The sequence below is a fragment of the Dromiciops gliroides genome, chromosome 3 (genome assembly GCF_019393635.1).
Source record: "Dromiciops gliroides isolate mDroGli1 chromosome 3, mDroGli1.pri, whole genome shotgun sequence".
Classification (NCBI taxonomy): Eukaryota; Metazoa; Chordata; class Mammalia; order Microbiotheria; family Microbiotheriidae; genus Dromiciops; species Dromiciops gliroides.
Genome location: NC_057863.1, coordinates 664,544,684 through 664,568,541, shown reverse-complemented (window position 1 = coordinate 664,568,541; position 23,858 = coordinate 664,544,684). Strand labels below are relative to the sequence as shown.

General features: G+C 45.2%; 1 protein-coding gene across 1 annotated transcript; it reads right to left on the bottom strand.

The window, feature by feature from the left end:
* Nucleotides 1-12,606: 12,606 nt before the first annotated feature.
* LOC122751862 (zinc finger protein 883-like) lies at nt 12,607-23,627 on the bottom strand. The gene is made up of 4 exons (XM_043999088.1): nt 23,453-23,627; nt 18,847-18,973; nt 18,121-18,216; nt 12,607-15,365 (listed from the first exon to the last, which is right to left on the bottom strand). The coding sequence occupies exons 1-4, from the start codon at nt 23,483-23,485 to the stop codon at nt 13,789-13,791; spliced, it is 1,833 nt and encodes a 610-aa protein (XP_043855023.1). The 5' UTR covers nt 23,486-23,627; the 3' UTR covers nt 12,607-13,788.
* Nucleotides 23,628-23,858: the final 231 nt, after the last annotated feature.

The window sequence follows — 23,858 nt, the reverse complement described above, 5'->3', positions numbered from 1 at the left end:
CCAGGCCAGCATCTTGTCTTGGAGACTCTGCCTTCTCTGATTTCTTCTCAGGCTGGCCAGAGGTGACTGAAGCCAGATGGGGCCGCTCCTGGAATCTGTCTTCCCACCTCCCATAACGCCCATGATTGATGTTCCTGCTCTCCCCAGCCCTCACCCTTCCTGGCCATTCAAGGCCAAACTTGACTCCACCCTGCTCCTGCACGGCCCCTCCCCATGGGAATGGGATCCAGGGAGACATTCCTTTCCAAGCCAGATGTCTCCCCAGAGACATCTCCTCTGAGCCTGGGAGGAAGAGACAAAGACCTCTAGCCTGCTACCCCCTCCACTCACCCAGGCTCCCCTCTTCCCCACAAAACCATCACGAATGATAATCACTCACATTTATACAGCACATGAGGGTTTCTCAATCAGCTTTCAGCAAAACGTCATCGACTGTGCATACCCTTTGACCAGGAATACCACTACCAGGTCTGTATCCCAAAAAGATCATAAAGATGGAAAAGAACCCACAGGAACAAAAATATTTATAGCACGTCTCTGGCGACAAAGAATGGGAAACCCAAGGAATGCCCATCAACTGGGGAATAGCTGAACAACTGGTGGTATATGAATGGAATGGAATACTACTGTGCTGTAAGAAATGATGAGCAGGGGGCAGCTAGGTGGCACAGTGGATAAAGCACTGACCCTGGATTCAGGAGGATCTGAGGTCGAATCCAACCTCAGACACTTGACACTTACTAGCTGGGTGACCCTGGGCAAGTCACTTAACCCCCATTTCCCCACAAAAAAAAAACAAAAAAGAAGAAGAGAAGAAGTAATGAGTGGGCAAATTTCAGAAAAACCTGGAAAGACTTAAGTGGACTGAGGCTGAGTGAAGTGAGCAGAACCAGGAGATCATTGTATGCAGTACAATACTTAAAACACCTCCTTTTCTTTCCTTTTTTTTGGTGGGGCAGTCATGGTTAAGTGACTTGCCCAGAGTCACACAGCTAGTAAGTGTCAAGTGTCTGAGGCCAGATTTGAACTCAGGTCCTCCTGAATCCAGGGCTGGTGCTCTATCCACTGAACCACCTAGCTGCCCCTTTAATTGATTTCTAATGATTGATCTTTTACACCAGGATGAGTTAATATGAGCTCTGGTAACCTTTTATTGCTTCTTACAACTGCCTGAGATGAAAAATCACCCTATATAGGCCTAAGCTGGGCATTAGTGAAACTCTCCATTTGAGGAAGAGGATCTCTGGGTCCCAGGGGCTGTTCTCTCTGGCTCCAGCGTCTCTCCTTGGAATAGGATTTGATTGTCTCCAAACTGAGCTGGGGAGGGAGAAGATCTCAGAGTGGGAGAGACAGTGTCTTTGCCTTTTCTTCCCAGGGTGGATGCTGACCTACCTGGAAGTCTCAGAGCACTTGCAAATGTCCTGCCCTCAGGGGAGAGACTCTAACCAGAACAGGAGGACAGCAGAGAGGGTCAGGCTTGGAAGTGAGCTTGGCCTGAACAGGAAGAGGACTTGCCACCCTCTCTAACTCCTTCCCTTTGGCCTCCTGCAGAGACCCAGGAGGCAGAAAGGGCTGGGGATCCCAGAGGGGAGGAGACCAGGCAGAGCCTCCAGGACCCCAGACCCAGAGCTCTACCTCCACCTGATACTAGGGGTGAGATATGTGGGTCAGGCGACTGTGACCTCATGGTGAAACTGGGCATGGCATCCTAGAACATTTGGGATGGGCCAGGCTTCCTTTATGGGTAGCAAGGGACCCCCCAGAGCCAGGAATGAAGGCAGGCTTGCTCCTGGCCAGCCAAGAGGACACTGACCAAGAGGTGAGAAGGGGAGAGTTAGGTGGCCTGGTGCGTAGAGCACTGGCCCTGGAGTCAGGAGGACTTTGAGGTGAGACTTGACACTTACTAATTGTAAGTGGAGAAAGTGTCTGAGATCAAATTTGAACTCAGTTCTTTCTGCCCCCAGGCCCATCTAGCTAGAATCACTGCCTGAAAAGTTCAGTTTCTTTGACAATCAAGGTAATTCTTTTAGGGAAGCTGTTTCTTCCAAATTCACTGGATTTCCTCCACATTAGCAATCTAGCCGCCATCCCTGACTCTTCCCTCTGCCTTGGCCCTGTCTCCCTACAGCCAATTAGGTGCTAAATCTTCTTTCTTGTTTATCCTTTTAATTTGTCTGTCTGATAATTGCCTCTTGTTTTCTCCAAGTATTCCAGTTTCACTGTCTATTTTTGCCTTTCATTTTTCTTTCAAGTCCTCTCTGTACCTCTCCCCTGCACTATTTTCCTGAACCACCTTGGATACAGGCTGCAGGAAAAATTCTCTTTTCTGGGGCCAAGTAAACAAACCTCCGCATATGAGCCACTTCTGCACATAGGCCCTGTCCAGGAACTTAACTGGATTGGCTTATCTAACTCTATTGGGGGGGAAAAAAATCTAAGGTGAAGGTGATGGTCTCCTACAGGCTGAAAGTTCAGGCCTCCCCATATCACGTCCACTCAGGAAATTCCAGTGACTCCTGTAGAATTGTGGAGCAGGTCTAGATGCCTCTGGATGCTGTTTGAAAGCTCTTCAGAGCCTGGCCCCAGCTACCATCCGAGGTGCTTACACACAGTCCCCTTCACCCAGGCCTGAGCAGCCCAACTGGCCTTTTGGCTTCTCCTCCTTTGTGTTGCTCCTTCCCCAGGCTTTGTCTTTCTGCTGCTGTTCCCATTGTCAGAAAGCCATCCCTCTCTTAGCACCCCTGAGTTCCCTGGGAAAGCTCTTAATTGTCAGCTGAGCAGTAGGCTTTACCACCAAGCCAAGCAGACATAGAAGTGAATCTATCTATATGTGCATACTCCTTCATTTGGCTTTCTTTTACTTTTCTTGTTTTTTCCTAATTTTTTTTGTTTTTATTGTTTTCCTGTTATATGTAAAGATAGTTTTCAACAGTTGTTTTCATAAGACTTTTAGTTCCAAATTTTTCTCCCTCCCTCCCTTCCCACTCCCCAAGACAGAAAGCCATGTGATGTAGGTTGTGTATGTACAATCACATTAAATATATTTCTGCATTAGTCTTTAGTTTTATTTTTTTTAAATGCCAGAAGGATCATTAAGGATTCTGTGCTGGGGACTTGAGCTCCCCAGCCCAGGAATCCCACTTTCTGTCCCTCTGTGGCCTCCATCCTGGTTTCCTGGCATTCTTGTGCCCCAGGACCAACCTGTCCTTCTTTCTGCCCCTCTCCACTTCCCCTAGAACCTGGGTTTTGAGGGGTGAAGAGGGAACTAGTGAGACCTCCCAGGGGAGGGATTCCAGTGGCTGAGTCAGGTAACAGCCACACTGCTAGACTTAGAGGGAGATGTGAAGGTGTGTGTAAGTAGATAGAGAAAGGTTATCACATGTGCTGTGACCTATGCCCTGGTACCCAGGTGCCCTGGCCTCAGCTCCCCCTTAGGATCCAGCTGTCTTCCTCTGAGAGAACATCTCTGAGGGAAGAAAAACAAGACAGAAGGAAACGCTCCCTCAGTGTGAGGACTGGGGTATGGAAGGTCAGGAGTGGGGATGGGCCAAGGGGGTGAATGTTTTCAGTTTGGAGGGGAGTTAAGGAGGGGGGGGCAAGTCTGGAGCCCAGACTACAGAGAAGAAAGGGGGGCTTCAGGGGAGGGGAATGTCTGGGAGAACCAGGAAGAAGATGGGTGTGGTGGGGGGAGAGCTGGCAGGGCAGGAGTTTCTGCTGAGGAGGGTTGGAGTCCCAGAGCAGGTAAGGGAGGGGCAGAGGTGGTAGAGCAATGGGGGAGGAGAGGCCTCAGAACTGAGCAGCCAGGTAGGGGGTGGCCTTGGTGGAATTCTCTTCCTGGGGTGAAGTTTGGAAGCCTGGGAGGTGGGAAGGGGAGGAGAGAGGTCATTCCAGGAAATGGGGGGCTGGGTGGGGCTTGACCTTTGGGAATAGGAGGCCTTACCCAGAGCAGCATGGCTGGAGGCAGAAGCCCTTAGATCTGAGATCTCTCTGCCTTCATTTCAAGCTGAGGTCTCTTCTTCCCTCACAGGTGAGATCTCTCTGCCTTCCCTGGACCTGAGATCTCTCTGTCTTCTGGGAGCCAGCTCTGCACAAGCAGGTGCCAGGTAGGTCAGAACAAGGGCCCCTCTCCACATCCTGCTTCTGATGGTTGTCCTTTGCATGGGGCCTCATCTTCCCACTCTGTTGTTGTCTGTTCTTCTTCTCAAAGAGGATCATGACACATGTCATGACTTGCGATGAATTAGATTTAAGTGAGGAGGGTCAGGGCTCTAGCCACCAAGCCCCCTATCTCTCCCATTGTGACCTCTTGGTCAGTGTCCTCTTGGCTGGCCAGGAGCAAGCCTCCCTCCAATCCTGGCTCTGGGGGTGTCTCTTGCTACTTATAAAGGAAGCCTGTCCCATCCCCAAAGTCCTAGGATGCCATGCCCAGTTTCACCATGAGGTCAGAGTTGCCTGACCTACATATCTCACCCATAGTATCAGATGGAGGTAGGGCTCTGGGTCTCGGGTCATTGATGCTCTGCCTGGTCTCCTCCCCTCTGGGATCCCCAGTCCCTTCTTCCTCCTGGGTCTCTGCAGGAAGATGGGGGAGGGGCAGGAGGCCAAAGACAAGGAATTAGAGAGGGTGGCAAGTCCTCTTCCTGTTCAGGCCAAGCTCACTTACAACCTGACCCTCCCTGCTGTCATCCTGTTCTGGTTAGAGTCTCTCCCCTGAGGGCAGGACATTTTCAAGTGCTCTGAAACTTCAAACTCTGTAATTCCAGGTAGGCCAGTGTCCACCCTAGGAGGAAAATGCAAAGACAATGTCTCTCCCACTCTGAGATCCTTCTCCCTCCCCAGGCCAGTTTGCACACAACCAAAGCTTATTCCAAGGAGAGAGCCTGGAACCAGAGAGAATGGCTCCAGGGACCCAGAGACCCTCATCCCAGGTGAGTGCAGCCCATCCCCAGACCTGACCAGCATCAGCAAAGGTGGAATCCAGCAGAGCCCAGGAAGCTTTATCCTGTTACATGTACATTGTCCTCTGCAGGGCTGTCAGCAGAGCAGACATTGTCCTCCTGGTTCTGCTCATTTCCTTCTGCCTCAGGCCACCCCAGTCTTCCCTGGTCTCTCTGAATCCCTCTCATTTGTCATTTGTTATGTCACATCAGTGAGAATTTAGACAGGGGCCCCTCTGTGCCAAGCACTATGCCAACCTACTGGGGATGCAAAGGAAGGTTTAAATCATAACAATCCCTGCCCTCAAGGGGCTCAGAGTCTCCTTGGGAGATAGCATGGCAGCGGCTGGGTCCACACAAGGTCTCTACAGTATGAATGGGAGGCCCCCTCAGAGGGAAGGCCCAAGCAGTGTCAGGGACCAGGAAAAGCTCATTTTCAGAAGGTGAGGATTTTGCTGAGATGTGAAAGAAGCCAGTGTTGGGGGCCTTGTGACCTGGCTCTAGGGGCTAGCTCAGCCAAAGAATTGGAGGCTTGTCACAAATCTTGTGTTACAATGGAAAATCATTCACTTCTTTGCACCTAAATCCCATTTTTTCTCATTTCTTAAGGATATGCCTGAACAGGGAGGGCCACAGGGAATGCTTTCTCCTTGTCCCTTATCATGGTGGGCTGGGCTGGACCTCAGGGACAGATGCCCACACCTGCCTCCAAGTGGGTGCTGACAAAAACCTGAGCAATTCTTAAGTCTGGATGTCGTGTGACTATAAATCAAAGAGAATCTAGAAGTAGCCTGGCTGGCTATTCATACCTCAGACAGTGGGGCCACCCACTGAGACTTTGGATCCCTACAGGAGAAAGCAGAGTGTACACCCCACCTGGGGAATCCAAGAGCCACATGAGCAGCCCACCTTTTTACCTGCCTGATGACTTTTACTGGGTTTCAGCATCAAAATGTTGGGAGACTTGTGACCTGGATAAGGAAGCCCCTCACCCATGAATTGGAGGCTCATCAGAAACCTTGTCATATGAAAAGTGATTTATTAGGAGAGAGGAACATATGACCAGGAGACAGAATCACTGTTGAAAACCTGTCTCCCTGGGTAAGAGAAGAGCTGGTCCTTTCTATGTTTACAAACAAAAGCCATGTGCAAAGCAGTTAGGAGGGGCAAGACCACTGGCAGGGAAACAACTGGTAAGGAGTGCCTGGGGAGGAATAGCACCCACCCTCATCAGTATGTCATCTTTGTTCCTTGCAGACCAGGGTCTTTTTACTCAGCCACACCATATTCTGGAGATGGGAGGTGGAGCTGCTTTTCCCTTGGCAAAGTTTAATGATTCCTTGGGGTTTGGGGTCCCTGCTCCCACAACACCAGGAGGCCCAGGTGAGCAGGGAGGTCAGTGCAAGCATGAGACAGCCATTGGAAAGGCACAGATCAGGTGATGGAGGGTCTTGGTCAATGATCATCCAGGAGGCCAGTGTCCCCAGGTCAGAGAGAAGAGGACTGAGGTACAAGAAGACTGGACAGGGTTATCTGGTGTCTGCTGTGTGCTGGGAGCCATATAAACGTTATCTCCCATGATCCTTTTGGGACATTTGTCAGGGTCCTTCCTAGGGACGGCCAGAATAAGGGAGCACAAGTTACAGCCAGACAGTAAACTCTGGTTTATCTATTCTCTCTGGAGAGTGACGCCCTCCCTGAGTGGATGATGGATATGTGTGTCTCAGAGTTCCACAGATGACGGAGAGGCAGTCTTTCCTCCTAAGTTATGTGACCTATCCTTTGGGTAGGATGAGTTAGGTCTTGTTATCATAGACAGGCTTACAAAGACTTTTTAGATAAGATTGGGTTGGGGCAGAGAAATAGGAAAAGATACCTTTTTATCACAAAAATATTTTATTACTTTCTAGTTACATGTAGAGATAATTTTCAACATTTCGGGGGGAGTGGGGCAATGAGGTTTAAGTGACTTGCACACATTAAAAATATATCTGGGGGGGCAGCTAGGTGGCACAGTGGATAAAGCACCAGCCCTGGATTCAAGACTCCCTGAGTTCAAATCCGGCCTCAGACACTTGACACTTAACTAGCTGTGTGACCCTGGGCAAGTCATTTAACCTCATTGCCCTGCCAAAACCAAAACCAAAACCAAAATATATCTGCATATGTTGTGAAAGAAGAATCAGAACAAAAGGGAAAAAAGAAAAAAGAAAGACAAAAACAGTAGCAACAGTATGGTTCAATCTGCATCTAGATTCCATAGTTCTTTATTCTGTCTGGATGTGAAGAGCATTTCCATCATGAGTCCTTTGGAATTATCTTGGACCATTGTGTTGCTGAGAAAAGTTAAATGTATCACAGTTGATCATCACGAAATGCTGTTTGTACTATGTATATGATGTTCACCTGGTTCTGTTCAATCTGACTCAGAGTTAATTCATGTAAGCCTTTCTAGGTTTTTCTGAAATCCCTCTGCTCATCATTTCTTACAGCACAGTAACATTCCATTACATTCAGATATCACAATATATCACAACTTGTTTAACCATCACCCAATTGATGGGCATCCCCTTAATTTTAAATTCTTTCCAGCCACAAAAAGAGCAGCTATAAATACATACATACATACATACATGCACACACACACATACACATGTGTTTTTTAGGTTTTTGTTGTTTTGGGTTTTTTTTTTTTTTTGCAAGGCAATGAGGGTTAAGTGACTTGGCCTGGGTCAGACATGTAGTAAGTGTCAAGTGTCTAAGGCCAGATTTGAACTCAGGTCCTCCTGAATCCAGGGCCAGTGCTTTACCCACTGTGCCACCTAGCTGCCCCTCCTATAAATATTATTGCATATGTAGGTCCTTTTGCCTTTTTTATGATCTCTGGGATAAAGACCTAATAGTGGAGAAAAGTTACATTTTGAAGAAAAGGAAAAACTGAATTGAGAGTTAGACTTGAAAGTTTAGATATAAAGATGTTTAGCACTGGGACTCAAACCAGTCTAAAGAACGTAGGAGCTTCTTGATTAGTCAGGGAGTGAGTCAGTATTTGCTAAGCCCTTTGAGCCTCCTTGGACAGAATCACAGACAGGAAGTGAGTCCTCTGTGTTCTCCTAAAGTGATTGGGGAAGGGAGGTCCTGAAGGGGACATTCATTCAGTACTTTGATTGATGAACAGCATCAAATGGAGTTAATGATGTTTTCTCAAAAGATCACTTTAAGGACCATGAGCCACTTGGTACATCAGAGCCTCAGTGGTAAGAGTTGGGGGATGAGAGTACAAAAGATGTCCTTGTGCTTCTCAGAGTTAAAGGAGGAAAGAGACTGGTTGGGGGTGGCATAAAGATGTCCAGAGAGCAGCAGGAGGGGGACATGGGTTGGGCCTGTTGAAAGTCCTTCCCAGTGAGCATGGCCAGGGCTCTGGGGGGGGCTCTAGAGGGCTGAGTGAAGCAGGAATCATGGCATGTTCGGGGAAGAATAGTGCCCCTGGGGTGAGGGCTGCCAAGGCCTTTTCAGGGCTGCTTTCCTCTTTGGTGTCTACCTGGTCCAGCCAAGCCTCCCCTGGCTCCAAGAAGCTATATCATGCACAGCAGCCACAGCCCAGTCAATTATTTCTGCACAAGGACTAACCAGGTTGGGGTTAACTGAGGTGTCTCTAACCCTTGGTGAGTTAGTTGGGAGGGACAGGTGTCTACCCCAAGCCTGTGAAGACATCCCCCTGTGGAATGGGTGGATAAGAACACTTGATCCCAATGTCCATGAAGGCAGCTGAAGCAGGTGCTTTGGAGCACTGAGAGCTTGCTTGGACATTGAAGACCAAGGTATTCCCCTGACAAGCCCAGGCCATGCCCTGCAGCTCAAGCCATCACCAGGTACCTTGACTCTGTTCTGCCCCTGGGCTGTGACAGCTCTGGAAGGAGGAGTGAGGCTGATGACTTTGTCCAGCTCTGACTTAATTAAATGCAATTTATGAATGAATTAAAAGACATCACCCATAGCACTTTGCTATTTTTATCTCTCAAAGTCCTGTGGTGACAGGCATGTGATGTAGCAGCAGATGGAGATGCACTGGGAGGTATAGTCACAACCCTGCACACAGGTGGCCTAAGCCCCAGGCCCTCTTCTCCCTGAAAGCAGCAGTGGCACATGGCAGCCCAGGCTGGCCAGATTCTTCTGCACTGGTCACCTCCTGGGATGAGGAATGGGATAGAACAGATGCCCTAAGAATCATCTGCTTACTCAACCTTGGCCTGATTACCACAGCATGCAGTATGATCCCAGAGGCCATTGGAATTGTCTGAGTAGCAGTTACATGGTCAGATCCATGCTAAGGAAAAGAAGTTTGGCAATAGTGAAGAGGATGGCCCAGCGTGCTGAGAGACAAAAGTAGGGCCACCACTTAGGAGGCTGTGGGAGGGAGGAAAACGATGAGGATCAACATTGCCCTAGAATTTGCTATGGGCCAGGCATGGTGTGAAGTTCTTTACAAAGAACGTCTCATTTGATCCTCAGAAGAACCCTGGCAGGAAGGACCTCTTAGTATCCTCATGGTGCAGCTAAAACAGTTGAAGGAAATAAAAATCAAATTGGCATAAATTTGACAAATCTCATCTTTTGAGGAAACAATTAAAATGGCAATTATGTAAACAGAGACAGACCTCAGGAAAGCCTCCAATAACTGGGGAGCCACCAATAAGATGTTCTGAGGGCATTTACTAGAGACCCACCTCCTGTGGCCCCACCAGATAGTCTGAGCAAGAGAAAACGTCCCCACTGAAACAACCTCTGCAACTCCTGAGAGGAAGGTTAACATTCTCCCCAAATCACCTGACATCCTGTCTCTATACCCAACCACCCTGAGTGGGATATGGTGGACTTGAGTCAGTTCAGACTCTGAGGCTGGGGTCTGGAAAGGTCCCAGCCCCCCAGTCCCTGTCATTGTTAGACCATTCTGTCCATATTCCATCCCACTGCTAAAACACAAATTGACCCCTCCTTGTTCTGTGGCCAAGCAGGAGAGCCGTGTCCTGTTAGTGCAGACCCACCCTGATACCACCTCTCCCTTCTTGCATTCCTAAGCCCTAGCTCCAGGTAGCTCTTCTCTCCCTTCTTCCCCCACCCCCCTCCTTACACCTATGGAGTGGTTTCACCCTGTCCCCCTCCCCTCCCCCCAACTCTCAGACCTAGCTGAGCATGTCTCCCACTATGATAACAGGCATACTGGGTGAGACAGAATTGGACATTAGAATGTGAGCTCACCCTGTGCATAAGGGGACTGCACCTTCAAACTTCAATAAAAAGCCAACTCATGAGCTCATCAGCTCGCTCCACATCTCTTGCATGGGGTCACCCATTCTCATGAGAATGAAATCAATTTGTCTCTGTTTGACTTGGTCTCCTCAAATTATTTGGGTAAACTGAGGCAATTGTGCCATACACACCCCAGTGAGCAAAGTGGCTGCCCAGCCCCCCGCCATGGACTAAGGCTGTGTAACCCCCTATTTATACTTCTACTTCCCCTTATTCCCTTGAGAGGCTCCCCACAGGGCAGCTGCCAGGGAACTGGTGCTACTTTATCTTCTCGGAGGGATCCCAGCTAGATGGGCCTGGGGGCAGGAAGAACTGAGTTCAAATTTGACCTGACACCTTCTGTGTGACTCTGGGCAAGTCACATGACCTGCTTGTTTCACTTTCCTCAATTATACAATAAAGAGAATCATGGCATCGACCCCAAAGGCTGCTGTGAGGATCCCATTTACCAAGTGCTTAGCAGTGCCTGGCACCTGGGTGCTAGAGAAAGGAGAGCTCTTATTTTTCCTTTTGTTTTTGGTGGGTTAATGAGGGTTAAGTGACTTCCCCAAGGAGACACGGTTAGTGTCAAGTGTCTGAGGCCAAATTGGAACTCAGGTGTTCCTGAATCCAGGGCCAGTGATATATCCACTGCACCACCTAGCTATTCTTATTCTTTACTGTCCAGCTAGTTCCTTTCAGAGAGATGGCTGAGAACTGCTTCAGAAAAGCAGGCCCAGGACTGAGGGAGAGTTCCCCCCAATATGGGGGGAGCTGGGACAGGGAGAAATCAGATCAGATCAGAGGAAGCACTTATGGATCCCCTGGTCATCAATCTCACAGGCAGGAGGAGATCCAGGATGGGTGACAATCTCCAAGGACAAGTGTTTATCCAATGGGGGGGGGGGGATGGTTAACAAGAACCATCGTTACAGAGAAGTCAGGAAAAAGCCCATGAAAGGGGTGGGCTCTTTACCAGAGACCTCGGCTTTTAGCTGACTGCATTAGATCTGATTTCCAGGAGGAGGAAAAGGGAGCAGGGGGTCTTTTGTAGGGAAATCACCTGTGGAGAGGAGGAAAGAGGTGGAGGATGAGAGGGCTCAGAGAAGGGTTTTTGAAGATGGGGGAGTTCTGGGCATTCCATGTTTTGTTAGACGAGTGGATGGAGTGCTGAAAGGAACTTGTTGCTCAGTCATTTTCAGTCAGCAATGAGTCTCCAGTTAGGGAGTTTCTTGGCAAAGGTACAGGGGAAGTTTGCCATTTCCTTCTCCAGTTTGTTTTACAGATGAGGAAACTGATGCAAACAGGGTTAAGTGACTTGCTTAGGATGACACTGCTACTAAGTCTGAAGCTCTAGTTTGCTATATTATTATTATTATTATTATTTTGATGAGGCAATGAGGGTTAAGTGACTTGCCCAAGGTCACACAGCTAGTAATTGTTAAGTGTCTGAGGCCGGATTTGAATTCAGCTCCTCCTGAATCCAGGGCTGGTGCTTTATCCACGGTGCCACCTAGCTGCCCCCTAGTTTGCTCTTATGTGCGTTTATGTGTCTATCAGTTGTCGAGATTGTGTCTGAACAGAAAATTGCCTATAAGGTTAATCTCTGCAAAACCATGACACCAGAATGGTGACACAGGGCTTGAATCAAAGTGGAAGCCACCCTGTGTCCTAAAGGCCCCCCTCTTTCCATGTGGAAGCTTCTAAGAGGGATTTAGCATGATTGATCTGTTATATATTAGTACTTTCGAAATTTTTGGTAATAGGATAGCTTAAATTCAGGAATTGTTTGTAATGTGTATTTTTAAAAGTCTCAGATCACTGAACCACAGTGTCTTTAAGAACAGCTTTTGCCTTTGATTTACTTAATAACTCTAGTAAATCAGGTCACATCCTGTCTTCATTAAGACTTTTGGCCTGGGGGCAGCTAGGAGGCACAGTGGATAGAGCACTGGCCCTGAAGTCAGGAGTACCTGAGTTCAAATCCAGCCTCAGACACTTAACACTAGCTGTGTGTACTAGCTGTGTGACCCTAGGCAAGTCACTTAACCCCAATTGCCTCACAAAAAAAAAAAAAAAGAAAAAAAAAGACTTTTGGGCTACAAAAGCCTTGGGGGGAAGAAAAACTGCTGTTTTTCTCATAAGTTTCTAAGGTATGGGTGGATATCTCAGCTCTTTAAAGAAAATAAAGAAATTATAAACATTAGCTGGGAAACTCACCACTTTATAAAATGTACTATGTGAAACTATGGATAAGTCTTTTTCTTTTAAAGTGCTAAAAGTATTAGGCCTTAGAAAATTGAAATGTTCCATTTTTTGTCTGCTAAGGTATGATGATTGAACCATATCCCCCCAACCCCACCCCTGCCCCCGCCCCAGTTTCAGGAAGCATGTGATTTTAAGGTTTCTGTGTAAAAAGCATATACAACTAAATTAAGAACACCTGACTGGTAATTAACTGGTTTGGTTTCAAATTTTTTAAAAAATCCAAATAATGTTTGAATCCAGGACTATGTTTTTAAAAATCCTTATGACATAATTGGTGAACTATTGTATCACCTATGGTGGAAAAGCAATTTCTCTTCTATCTGGATGTCAAATTAAAAAAAATTCTGTTAAAATGGGAAATCTGAGTTTACCTATTTTTGATATTTAATCACCTTAAAAATGTTCCCACTGTTTTAAGGAGTTCTAAAGGCACTTACACCTATCCTAATTCTTTTGTTTGTTATTAAGCATCTTATAGTAAAATCCATTTGTGTAATACTAACTTAAGGATGAAAAGCATCTGACATTATGGGACTCACGTTATTCTGAGTCTAACTCCAAGCATGATCATTGAGGAATACAATTTATTTCACATGCACTCTTGTCCCCTTAACTTCTTTTTGATTCTTGCCCTTGCCACTTTAAGTCTGTTTGACCCAGGCTCATGGCTTCAACCTCACAGCAAAGCCCATGATTTTCTTACACTATACAATAGGAATTCTCAGATGGGAAGTAAGAGATGGTTATTGCCTGAAGGTTTGACCACATTAATTATATTCCTAAGATTTCTTTGCAGTGTGGATTCCCTTATGTGCACAGCAAGACTGGAGCTGCAGGGCAGCTCGGTGGTGCAGTGGATAGAGCACTGGCCTTGAAGTCAGGGGTACCTGAGTTCAAATCTGGCCTCAGACACTTAACTCTTACTAGCTGTGTGGCCCTGGGCAAGTCACTTAACCCCAATTGCCTCACTAAAAAAAAAAAAAAAACAGACTGGAGCTGCATCTGAACTTCTTTCCACACTGATTGCATTCAAAAGTTTCTTTCCAGTGTGTATTCTCTATGCTTATGAAGACTGGGAGGAACTCTCTGTGAAAGTCTTTCCACACTGATCACATTCAAAAGGTTTCTCTCCTGCATGGATACTCTTATGCTTAGCAAGAGTGGACGTCTCTGAGAAAGACTTCCCACAGTGATTACTACATTCATAAGTTTTCTCTCCAGTGTGGATTCCCTGATGTGCAGCAAGACTGGATCTCTCTGTGAAAGCCTTTCCACACTGATTACATTCATAAGGTTATTCTCCAATGTGGGCTTTCTGATGGTTAGAAAGACCGGAAATCTGTGCAAAAGCCTTTCCACACTGATTACACTCATAAGGTTTCTCTCCAGTGTGGATTCTCTGGTGTGCAACAAGAGTGGACCTCATTGTGAAAGCCTTCCCACACTGATTACATTCATAAGGTTTCTCTCCAATGTGGGCTTTCTGATGGTTAGAAAGACCGGAAATCTGTGCAAAAGCCTTTCCACACTGATTACACTCATAAGGTTTCTCTCCAGTGTGGATTCTCTGATGCTTAGCAAGAGTAGAGCTCTGTGTGAAAGCCTTTCCACACTGATAACATCCATAAGGTCTCTCTCCAGTGTGGATTCCTTGATGTGCAGCAAGACTGGATCTCTCTGTGAAAGCCTTTCCACACTGATTACATTTATAAGGTTTCTCTCCAGTGTGGATTCTCTGATGTCTAACAAGAGGGTACCTCTGTGTGAAAGCCTGTCCACATTGATTACATTCATAAGGTTTCTCCCCAGTGTGGATTCTCTGATGTGCAGCAAGACTGGAGCTCACTGTGAAAGCCTTTCCACACTGATTACATGTATAAGGTTTCTCTCCAGTGTGAATTCTCTGATGCTGAGCAAGAAGTGACCTCCTTGTGAAAGTCTTTCCACACTGATAACATTCATAAGGTTTCTCTCCAGTATGTATTCTTTGATGTGCAGCAAGACTGTAGCTCTGTGTGAAAGCATGTCCACACTGATTGCATTCATAAGGTTTCTCTCCAGTGTGGATTCTCTCATGCTTAGCAAGATTGGAACTCTTTGTGAAAGTCTTTCCACACTGATTACATTCATAATGTTTCTCTCCAGTGTGGAGTCTCTGATGGTTAGCAAGATGACAGCTCAGTGTGAAAGCCTTTCCACACTGATTACATTCATAAGGTTTCTCTCCAGTGTGGATTCTCTGATGCACAACAAGATGCCATACCTGTGTGAAAATCTTTCCACACTCATTACATTCATAAAACTTTTTTCCAGTGTGAATGTTCTGATGACTAATAAGATCTGAGTTTGAAGCAAAGGCCTTTCCACAATGATGACATGCATATCTTTTCATTCCATGGTCAAATCCAGCATGGCAAGGAAGAGATGAGTGAAGGGAGAAGGTTGCTTTACATTCATTGTATTCAACAGGCTCCTTTCTACTGTGAATTTTCTGAAGAGTAATGAGCTTAGAGCTCTGACTGAAGGCCTTCCCATGTTTGTCAGCTACATAAGGCATTTCTCCAGTATCACTTTTCTGATGTCTAATGAGATCAGAATTTAAATTCAAGGCCATTTCCAGATGATTACCTTGATCCATTTGCATTTGTAGAGACTTCTCATGAGCCTTAAAAGGCTTTAGTTGTTTAGGAAACCATTTATTATCTTGACTGTCCTGAACATATTCATTCCGTGAAGTCATTCTCTTACTGTTTTCTCTCAAACTGAAGTCATAGGCACCGTTTTTACTCTGAAATCTATGATAGAAACATTCTTCCACAACGATGTCCACCTTTGTAGTCATCTCCTTCACTTCAAACCTGGTCTCTGCACCTGAAGGAATCAATTATGTATTAACAGAAAGACAGATACACCTGAATATGTTCTGTTCTCTAATGGCATAATGGAAACTCATTCATATTCTACCTCCTCAGTCAAAATGAAGAATTTTCCATTTAAAATAAGCAAAATCAATCTTTGGAAACACCTGCAAGATGGCTTATTTTCTTTTGTAAATACTATTTTCCTTTTTCCAATTACATGTAAAGGTACCTTTCAAAATTTATTTCCCATTCAATTTTGAGCTTCCAATTTTTTCTCCCTCCCTCTTTTTCCTTCCCCCTCCTAAAAATGGCAATCAATCTGATAGAACTTTTACATGCCTAACCATGCATATACATTTCCACATTGGTTATGTTGTGAAAGACACAGAACAAAAGGGAAAAACCACTTTTGGGAAAATTTCAAAGTCCCAGGGTTAGACAAAGAAAATAAGTTTACTGAAAGAGGGATCCTTCCTCACGGTAAAGCTGGAGCTATCCAGACTTTCCACCATATTGGTTAAGCTTGGCTTTCCAACTTCTCTCTAGCTCTCACTGGTCCCTTAAACCTCAGAAGTTACTATTTTAGGTATCTGACCTTTAAGCTGATTGGTTTCTATACTTAACCAAAATTGGAAGTCAAGTAGTTGAATATTTGGTTTAAGTTTGTCAAATAGGCAAATTAGCATTTGCCTTAGCTCCTTCCTTTCTTTCCTTCTTTTTTTTTTGAGTCGTTTATTTTTTTGTGGGGCAATTAGGGTTAAGTGACTTGCCCAGGGTCACACAGCTAGTAAGTGTCAAGTGTCTGAGGCCAGATTTGAACTTAGGTCCTCCTGAATTCGAGGCCAGTGCTTTATCTACTGTGCCACCTAGCTGCCCCCCCCCTTAGCTCCTTTTAAAATCTATCTTACTTACTTCATTATCATTTTAAGGTACTAAAGAATATCTAAATCTTTTAAGTCACGTATAGTAGTCTATAAGCTTATTAGTACTACTGTTAAATCATTTATATTTAAGGGGTGGAGGAAAATCTCACACCATGAGAAAGAGAAAACAGAAAAAAAAAAGTCAAAATAGTATGCCTCAGGGGCAGCTAGGTGGTGCAGTGGATAGAGCACTGGCTCTGGAGTCAGGAGGACCTGAGTTCAAATCTGACCTCAAACACAACACTTACTAGCTGTGTGACCCCGGGCGAGTCACTTAACCCCAATTGCCTCAAAAAAAAAAAATAGTATGCCTCAAACTTTTTTAAGACTGCATATTTTTTCTTTGGAAGTGGAGAGGAGGCAGCTAGGTGGAGCAGTGGATAAAGCACCAGTCTGGATTCAGGAGGACCTGAGTTCAAATCTGACCTTGGATACTTGACACTAGCTGTGTGACCCTGGGCAAGTCACTTAACTCTCATTGCCCCACCCCAACCCCCCAAAAAAAAGAAAAGAAAAGGAGGTAGAGAGCATTTTCCATGATGAGTCCTTTGGAGTTGTCTTAGAGCAATAGTATTGCTGAGAACAGCTAAGTCTATCATAGTTGATCATAGCACAAGGTTCCTGTTACTGTGTACAACGTTTTCCTGGTTCTGCTCACATCATTCACACTTAAGTATTTCCAGGTTTTTCTGAAATCTGCCTGTACATCATTTTAAAAAATATGATAGTATTTTATTACATTCATATTCTACAACTTGTTCAGCCATTCCCCAATCAATGGAATGAGGTTAAAAATTGATGTTAATATTTGTTTTTACATGTAATGTAGGAGAAATGAAATTCTAAATACTTCAAAATAAATTAAAAAATTATTTAATGGCAACTTATGGAGTAAAGAATTGCCATGGTATGTTTGCCATATGTTTTTCCCATGGAACATCAAGTAGATGCTTGTTTGAGGCATTAATATATCACACTGTGTAGTGATTTCCAACCCTCATGATTAGGCACAAAATGATGTTATTACAAAAAGACATTTGGTCGGTACCACTGCTTCAAGTCTCTCATTCTAATCCCCCACCCAACTATCAAATTCATCTACTACAGGACACTTCCAATCATGTCACTGCTCACTCGATAAAACATCCTATTACCAGGATCAAATATAAAATCCTTTGCTTGGCTCTTAAGGCCCTTTATCATCAGCCCCTCTCTGACCGACCCACTCTTTTTACTCCTTACTCTCCTTCCACATGTGTAATCATCAGTGACACAGGTTTCTTTGTTTCTTGACCAGCAGCATCTGCTGACTACAAGTTCTCTCTGGATGCCCCTCTAGCTTGCTCTGGCTTCCCTGAAGCGCCACATAGAATTCCTCCTTTTAGAGTAAGTCTCCTCCAGTCTTCCCTACCCATAGGGCCTCCCCTCTCTTGATTATCTCCAATTCATCCTGAATATATTGGTTTTGTAGATAGTTGTTTACAAGGTGTCTTCCCCATTAGACTGAACTCCTTCAGAGCAAAGCCTATCTCTTGCTATTCTTTGTCTTCCTGATGAGGCGCTTAGCAGTGTCTGGAACATGGTCAATGCTTAATAAATGTTCGGTTTTATCACTACAGGGGAACAGAAAGGCAAGGACTTTGACCTAGTCCCCTGTATTATAGATGAGGAAAGTGGGGCTGAGAGGATCAGTTCCTTGCCCAGGATCTCGCTGCTGAAATGGGTCTAAAACCCACTTCCACTTCAGACCTTCCTGCCCACAAGTCTAGCACTCCCTGCACCACAACACTCAGAGACCTCTTATGAGAGCAACCCTCAAACACCTGCTTTTATGTCACTCACCTGGACAGGAGCTCCTTGTACCTTTTTCTTCTACCATCCCTGGTGCTTCCCCTTCCTGGAAAGGGGAAGGCAAATCTTCTCTAGAAACTGGAAATCCTGGGAATACAGAGTAAGGAAAGAATGAAAAGATACAATTTACTCCTCTTGAGGGAAAGGAGACACGCAAGCAAAGATGACAGGATGGTTCCCAGGGTATGGATCGTTGGGATCTCTGGAGGCAGATGGACATCACCCAGCCCATTGGGAATCAGAAAACCCCACCTTTATTCCCCTCTTTCCTAGAAGGACGACAGGCACAATGACTAGCTTCCATTACCTAGAAATCAGAGGCTGCTGGTAGTGCAGGGGTAAAAGCCCTGTGCCTGCAGTCAGAAAAACCAGGTCAAACCCATGTCAGACACATGGTAGCTGTGACCCCTGGGCAAGCTGTGTAACCTCTGTTTGCGTCACTTCTCTCAACTGTGAAATGGGCTTAATAATACTAGAAAAATCGTAGGGATATTGTGGAGACCAAATGAGAGTAATTCTAAAACACTTTGCCCAGTGCTGGATATAAAGCAGGTATACATAAATGGCTATTCCATTATCTTCCTTTCCCAACATCTGGACTGGAATTTGAGGGAACAAAGAGGGAAGAATCAGGACAAACTTGCTAGGCCTGGCAGGATGAGGAGCAGGGAGCTGCCATGTGAGTAGCTCACAGTCACCAGGGGCAAAGGTCCTTACCCACAGAGAGCAGGGTCTGGACATTCTCCAGCATGACCTCCTTGTACAGCTCTCTCTGAGAATGGTCCAAGAGGCGCCACTCCTCCTGGGTGAAATCCACAGCCACATCCTTGAAGGTCACCAACTCCTGAGCCATCAAAAGTCCCATCACTTACAAGAGAACAAGAATTCACAATTCATCTAGTCCAACCCTCATCGACACAGAGAAGAAACTGAAGCACAGAAGGGAGGGCCCCAAAGCTCCTTTAATCTTGATGAGAGTCAGAGAGAACACTTGACACCATGTCTAATAAGAGCCCAATGGAATGTGGAGAAAACATTTATATCTGAACTGAGAATCATGATGGAATACTAAATGTTCAATAAAAAGAGTAAGGTCTCATTATGAAATGTTTCTCCCCATAGGCTCAGGGAGAAGGGATGTGCTCTCAGAGTGAGGTATGAGAGTCTGTGGAGAAGAAAGCAAGGTGATATGAAATCCAGCCTCACTGGAAGGGAATTTTACACGTCATCAGGGATATTAAAGACATTTATAAAGATTTTGTGACAAGTTGGCCAATATTCTGTACTCTGGGGGGAATAACATTATTAGTCATCAATGAGAAGAGCAAAAAAAAAAAAAACACCTGGTTAATTTCCTAAAAGGCTGAAATAAAGTCGTACTTGGATAATAGCATGAAGAGCATTCTTAAGTAATATTGCTGACAATGTGCCCTGAAGTGAGAGTTATGAGAATCTGTTTACAGAAAAGTGAAGAAAAGTTACATATTGTAATACTGAGAGATTGGGGTAACATGGAGTATGATATGTTATAACCAAAATAAGTCTTATTTCTTTGCTTTATGATTGTTTTCACTAGTTTATGGAATATATTCATGCATGTTAATATTTCGTTATATAGAAATAAGAGTACCTATGATGAGGAAAGGAGAACTCATTCATTTCTAAAAAACATACATTTCTATACATATTTTTTTCTTTACTGGGGTTTGAGATTGAGCTAATTCATATATTAACTATTTATGAAAAAGAAATTCTCTCAACTTACCCCTAAAGCATTAGAACATTTGGGACCAAGAGTCAAGACAAACAGTTAAGAAGCAGACCGATAGGGGCAGCTAGGTGGCTCAATGGATAGAGCACTGGCCCCAGATGCTGGAGGACCTGAGTTCAAATCCTGCCTCAGACAATTGATATTTACTAGCTGTGTGACCCCGGGCAAGTCACTTAATCCCAATTGCTTCACCAAAAACACACACCAAAAAACAAACAAAACGAAACCAAAAAAAGAAGCAGACTGATGAATAACAACAAGAGAGCAGCTACATCTGCAAGTCCTTTGACACTTGGGAAGGCTCCTCTATTTGTCCAATCTGCTACATGCAGAACCTGAATTTGGCCAATGCACTTGGCTTTTGATGCTCTTCCATATCTAGTAGAATGATAGGATCGACTTTTTTAGAGGTTCTTTTTTTTTTTAAGTATTTTATTTACTTACTTTTCCCCATTACATGTAAAAATAGTTCTCAACTTTTGTTTATACAATCTTTCCAATTTCAGATTTTTCTCCCTCCCTCCCCCCCTCCCCTAGACAGCAGGTAATCTGATATAGGTTATATATATATATGTAAAATAACATTAAACATATTTCTGCATTAGTCATGTTATAAGAGAAAAATCAGAGCAATGATGAAAAACCTCAAAAGAGAAAAACAACAGCACCAAAACCAAAAGAAATAGTATGATTCATTCAGCATCTATACTTCACAGTTTTTTTTTTTTTTCTGGATTTGGAGATCCTCTTCTATCATGAGTTCCCTGGAACTCTTCTGTACCATTGCATTGGTGAGAAGAATATAGTCCATCACAGTAGGTCAACACTCAATGTTGATGATACTGTGTACAATGTTCTTCTGGTTCTGCTCATCTCACTCATCATCAGCTCACGTAAGACCCTCCAGGTTTCTCTGAACTCCTCCTGCTCATCGTTTCTTACAGCACAATAGTATTCCATTGTATTCATATACCACAACTTGTCCAGCCATTCCCCAATGGATGGGCATCCCCTCAACTTCCAATTCCTTGCCACAACATAAAGAGCAGTTATAAATATCTTTGTACATGTGGGTCCTTCTCCCCTTTCCATGATCTCCTTGGGAAAAAAGACCCAAAAGTGGTATTGCTGGGTAAAAGGGTATGCACAGCTACACAGCCCTTTGGGCATAATTCCAAATTGCTCTTCAGAATGGTTGGATCAATTCACAGCTCCACCAACAATGCATTAGTGTGGCAGAAATTAGGCATAGACCAACATCTTACACCTTATACTAAAATAAGGTCAAAATGGATACATGATTTAGACATGAGGTGATACCATAGGAAAATTACGGGAGAAAGGAATAGTCTACCTTTAAGATCTTTGGAAAGGAAAACAGTTTATGACCAAACAAGAGATAGAGAATATTATAAAATGCAAAATGGATGATTTTGATTACATTAAGTTAAAAAGGTTTTGTACAAACAGAAGCAATGCATACAAAATTAGAAGGGAGGCAGAAAGCTGGGAAACAATTTTTATGGCCAGTACTTCTGATAAAGGCCTCATTTCTAAAATATATAGGGAACTAAATCAAATCAAATTTTTTAGAGGTTCTATTCTTCTGAAGCCATTCTTTTTCCTTTTTTTCTTGTTAGGTCATATAGCTGAGATGGGGAGACTGTGTCTACATCCTCTGTGGAACTCTGAAACACACATGTCCATCACCCACTCTGGGAGGGTGTCACTCTCTTGAAAAAATAAATAAATGATTCTCAGTTTATGGTTTGCCTGTAACTTTTACTCCCTTATTCTGGTTGTCCCTACCAAGGACCCTAACAAATCTCCCAACAGGATCCCGGGAGATGTTTCTATGCCTCCAACACATAGCAGACTCCAAATATCCCTATCCAGGCTTCTTGCACCTCAGTCCTCTTCTTCTCCCTGACCCAGTGACACAGGGCTCCTGGCTGAGCCTTGACCAAAACTCTCCACAGCCTGACTCTGTGCCTTTCCAATAGCCGTCTCTCATGTTTGCACTGACCACCCTCCTCACTTGGGCCCCCTGGTGTCCTGGGAGGAGGGATCCCAAACCCTAAGGGATCATTAAACTTTGCCAAGGGAAAAGCCCCTCTGCCCTCTCAGGAATGTGGTGTGGCTGAGCACAAAGACCCTGGTCTGCAAGGAACAAAGGTGATGTACTGATAAGGATGGGTTATGCCACCCAGGCACTGCTTCCCCTTTGTTTCCCTCACGGCTGCTTTGCACACTGCTTTTGGTTGTAAACATACAAAAGACCAGGTCTTCTCCTACCCAGGGGGACAGTTTTCCCACAGTGATTCTGTCTCCTGGCCATATATGCCTCTCTCCTAATGCATCTCTTTTCCTTTTTTTTTTTTTTTTTTAGTGAGGCAATTGGGGTTAAGTGACTTGCCCAGGGTCACACAGCTAGTAAGTGTTAAGTGTCTGAGGCCGGATTTGAACTCAGGTACTCCTGACTCCAGGGCCGGTGCTCTATCCACTGCGCCATCTAGCTGCCCCATCTCTTTTCCTTTTACGAGATTTGTGATCAGCCTCCAATGTGTGGATGAGCTAGCTGGTCCCCAGATCCAGGTCACGAGGCCCCCAACATTAAGGTGCTGAAATCCAGGAAAAGTCAACAGACAAGTAAAATGGCGGGCTGCTCATATGACTCTTGGATTCCCCAGGTGGGGTGTACACTGTGTTTTTTTCTCTGACAGGAACCTCAGTCTCACTGGGCGCCCCCACTGTCTGGGGTCTGAAGAGCCAGGCAACTGTCAGATTTTGTTCTTTAAAATCAGAATACCTCCTGACTGGAGAAATGCTTAGGTTTTTGTCAGCACCTACCTGGAGGCAGGTGTGGTCATATCTATCCCTGTGGTCTAGCCCAGGCCATAATAAGGGACAAGCAGAAAGCATTCCCTATGATCCTTCCCCCTGGGCATATCCTTAAAAAATGGGGGGGGGGGGAATGGACTTAGGTACAAAGAAATGAATGATTTTCTATTGCCTCCAAACCCTTGGGTGAGCTAGACCCAGATCCAGGCCACGAGTCTGCCCCACATTGGCTTCCTTCACATCTCAGCAAAAACCTCACCTTCTGAAAATGAGCTTTTCCTGCACCCTGACACTGCTTGGGCCTTCCCTCTGAGGCGACCTCCCATTCATACTGTAGAGACCTTGTGTGGACCCTGCTGCTGCCCTGTTATCTCCCAAGGAGACTCTGAGCCCCTTGAGGGCAGGGACTGTTATTGTTTAAACCTTCCTTTGTATCCCCAGTAGGTTGGCACAGTGCTTGGCACAGAGTGGCCACTGTCTAAATGCTCATTGACTGGACCTAAGAAATAACAAATGAGAAGGATTCAGAGAGACCAGGGAAGACTGGGGTGACCTGAGGCAGAAGGAAATGAGCAGAACCAGGAGGACAATGTCTGCTCTGCTGACAGCCCTGCAGAGGACAATGTACATGTAACAGGATAAAGCTTCCTGGGCTCTGCTGGATTCCACCTTTGCTGATGCTGGTCAGGTCTGTGGATGGGCTGCACTCACCTGGGATGAGGGTCTCTGGGTCCCCAGGGACATTCTCTTTGGTTCCAGGTTCTCTCCTTGAAAGAGGCTTTGGTGGGGGCAGCTAGGTAGCACAGTGGATAGAGCACCAGCCCTAGACTCAGTAGTACCAGAGTTCAAATCCGGCCTCAGACACTTAACACTTACTAGCTGTGTGACCCTGGCCAAGTCACTTAACCCCAATTGCCCTGCAAAAAAACAAAACAAAACAAAAAAAATCCCTAGGTTTTAAGGGGCAGCTAGGTGGCACAGTGGATAAAGCACCGGCCCTGGAGTCAGGAGGACCTGGGTTTGGATCCAGCCTCAGACACTTAACACTTAACGAGCTGTGTGACCCTGGGCAAGTCACTTGACCCCAAATGCCTCACTAAAAAAACAAAACAAAACA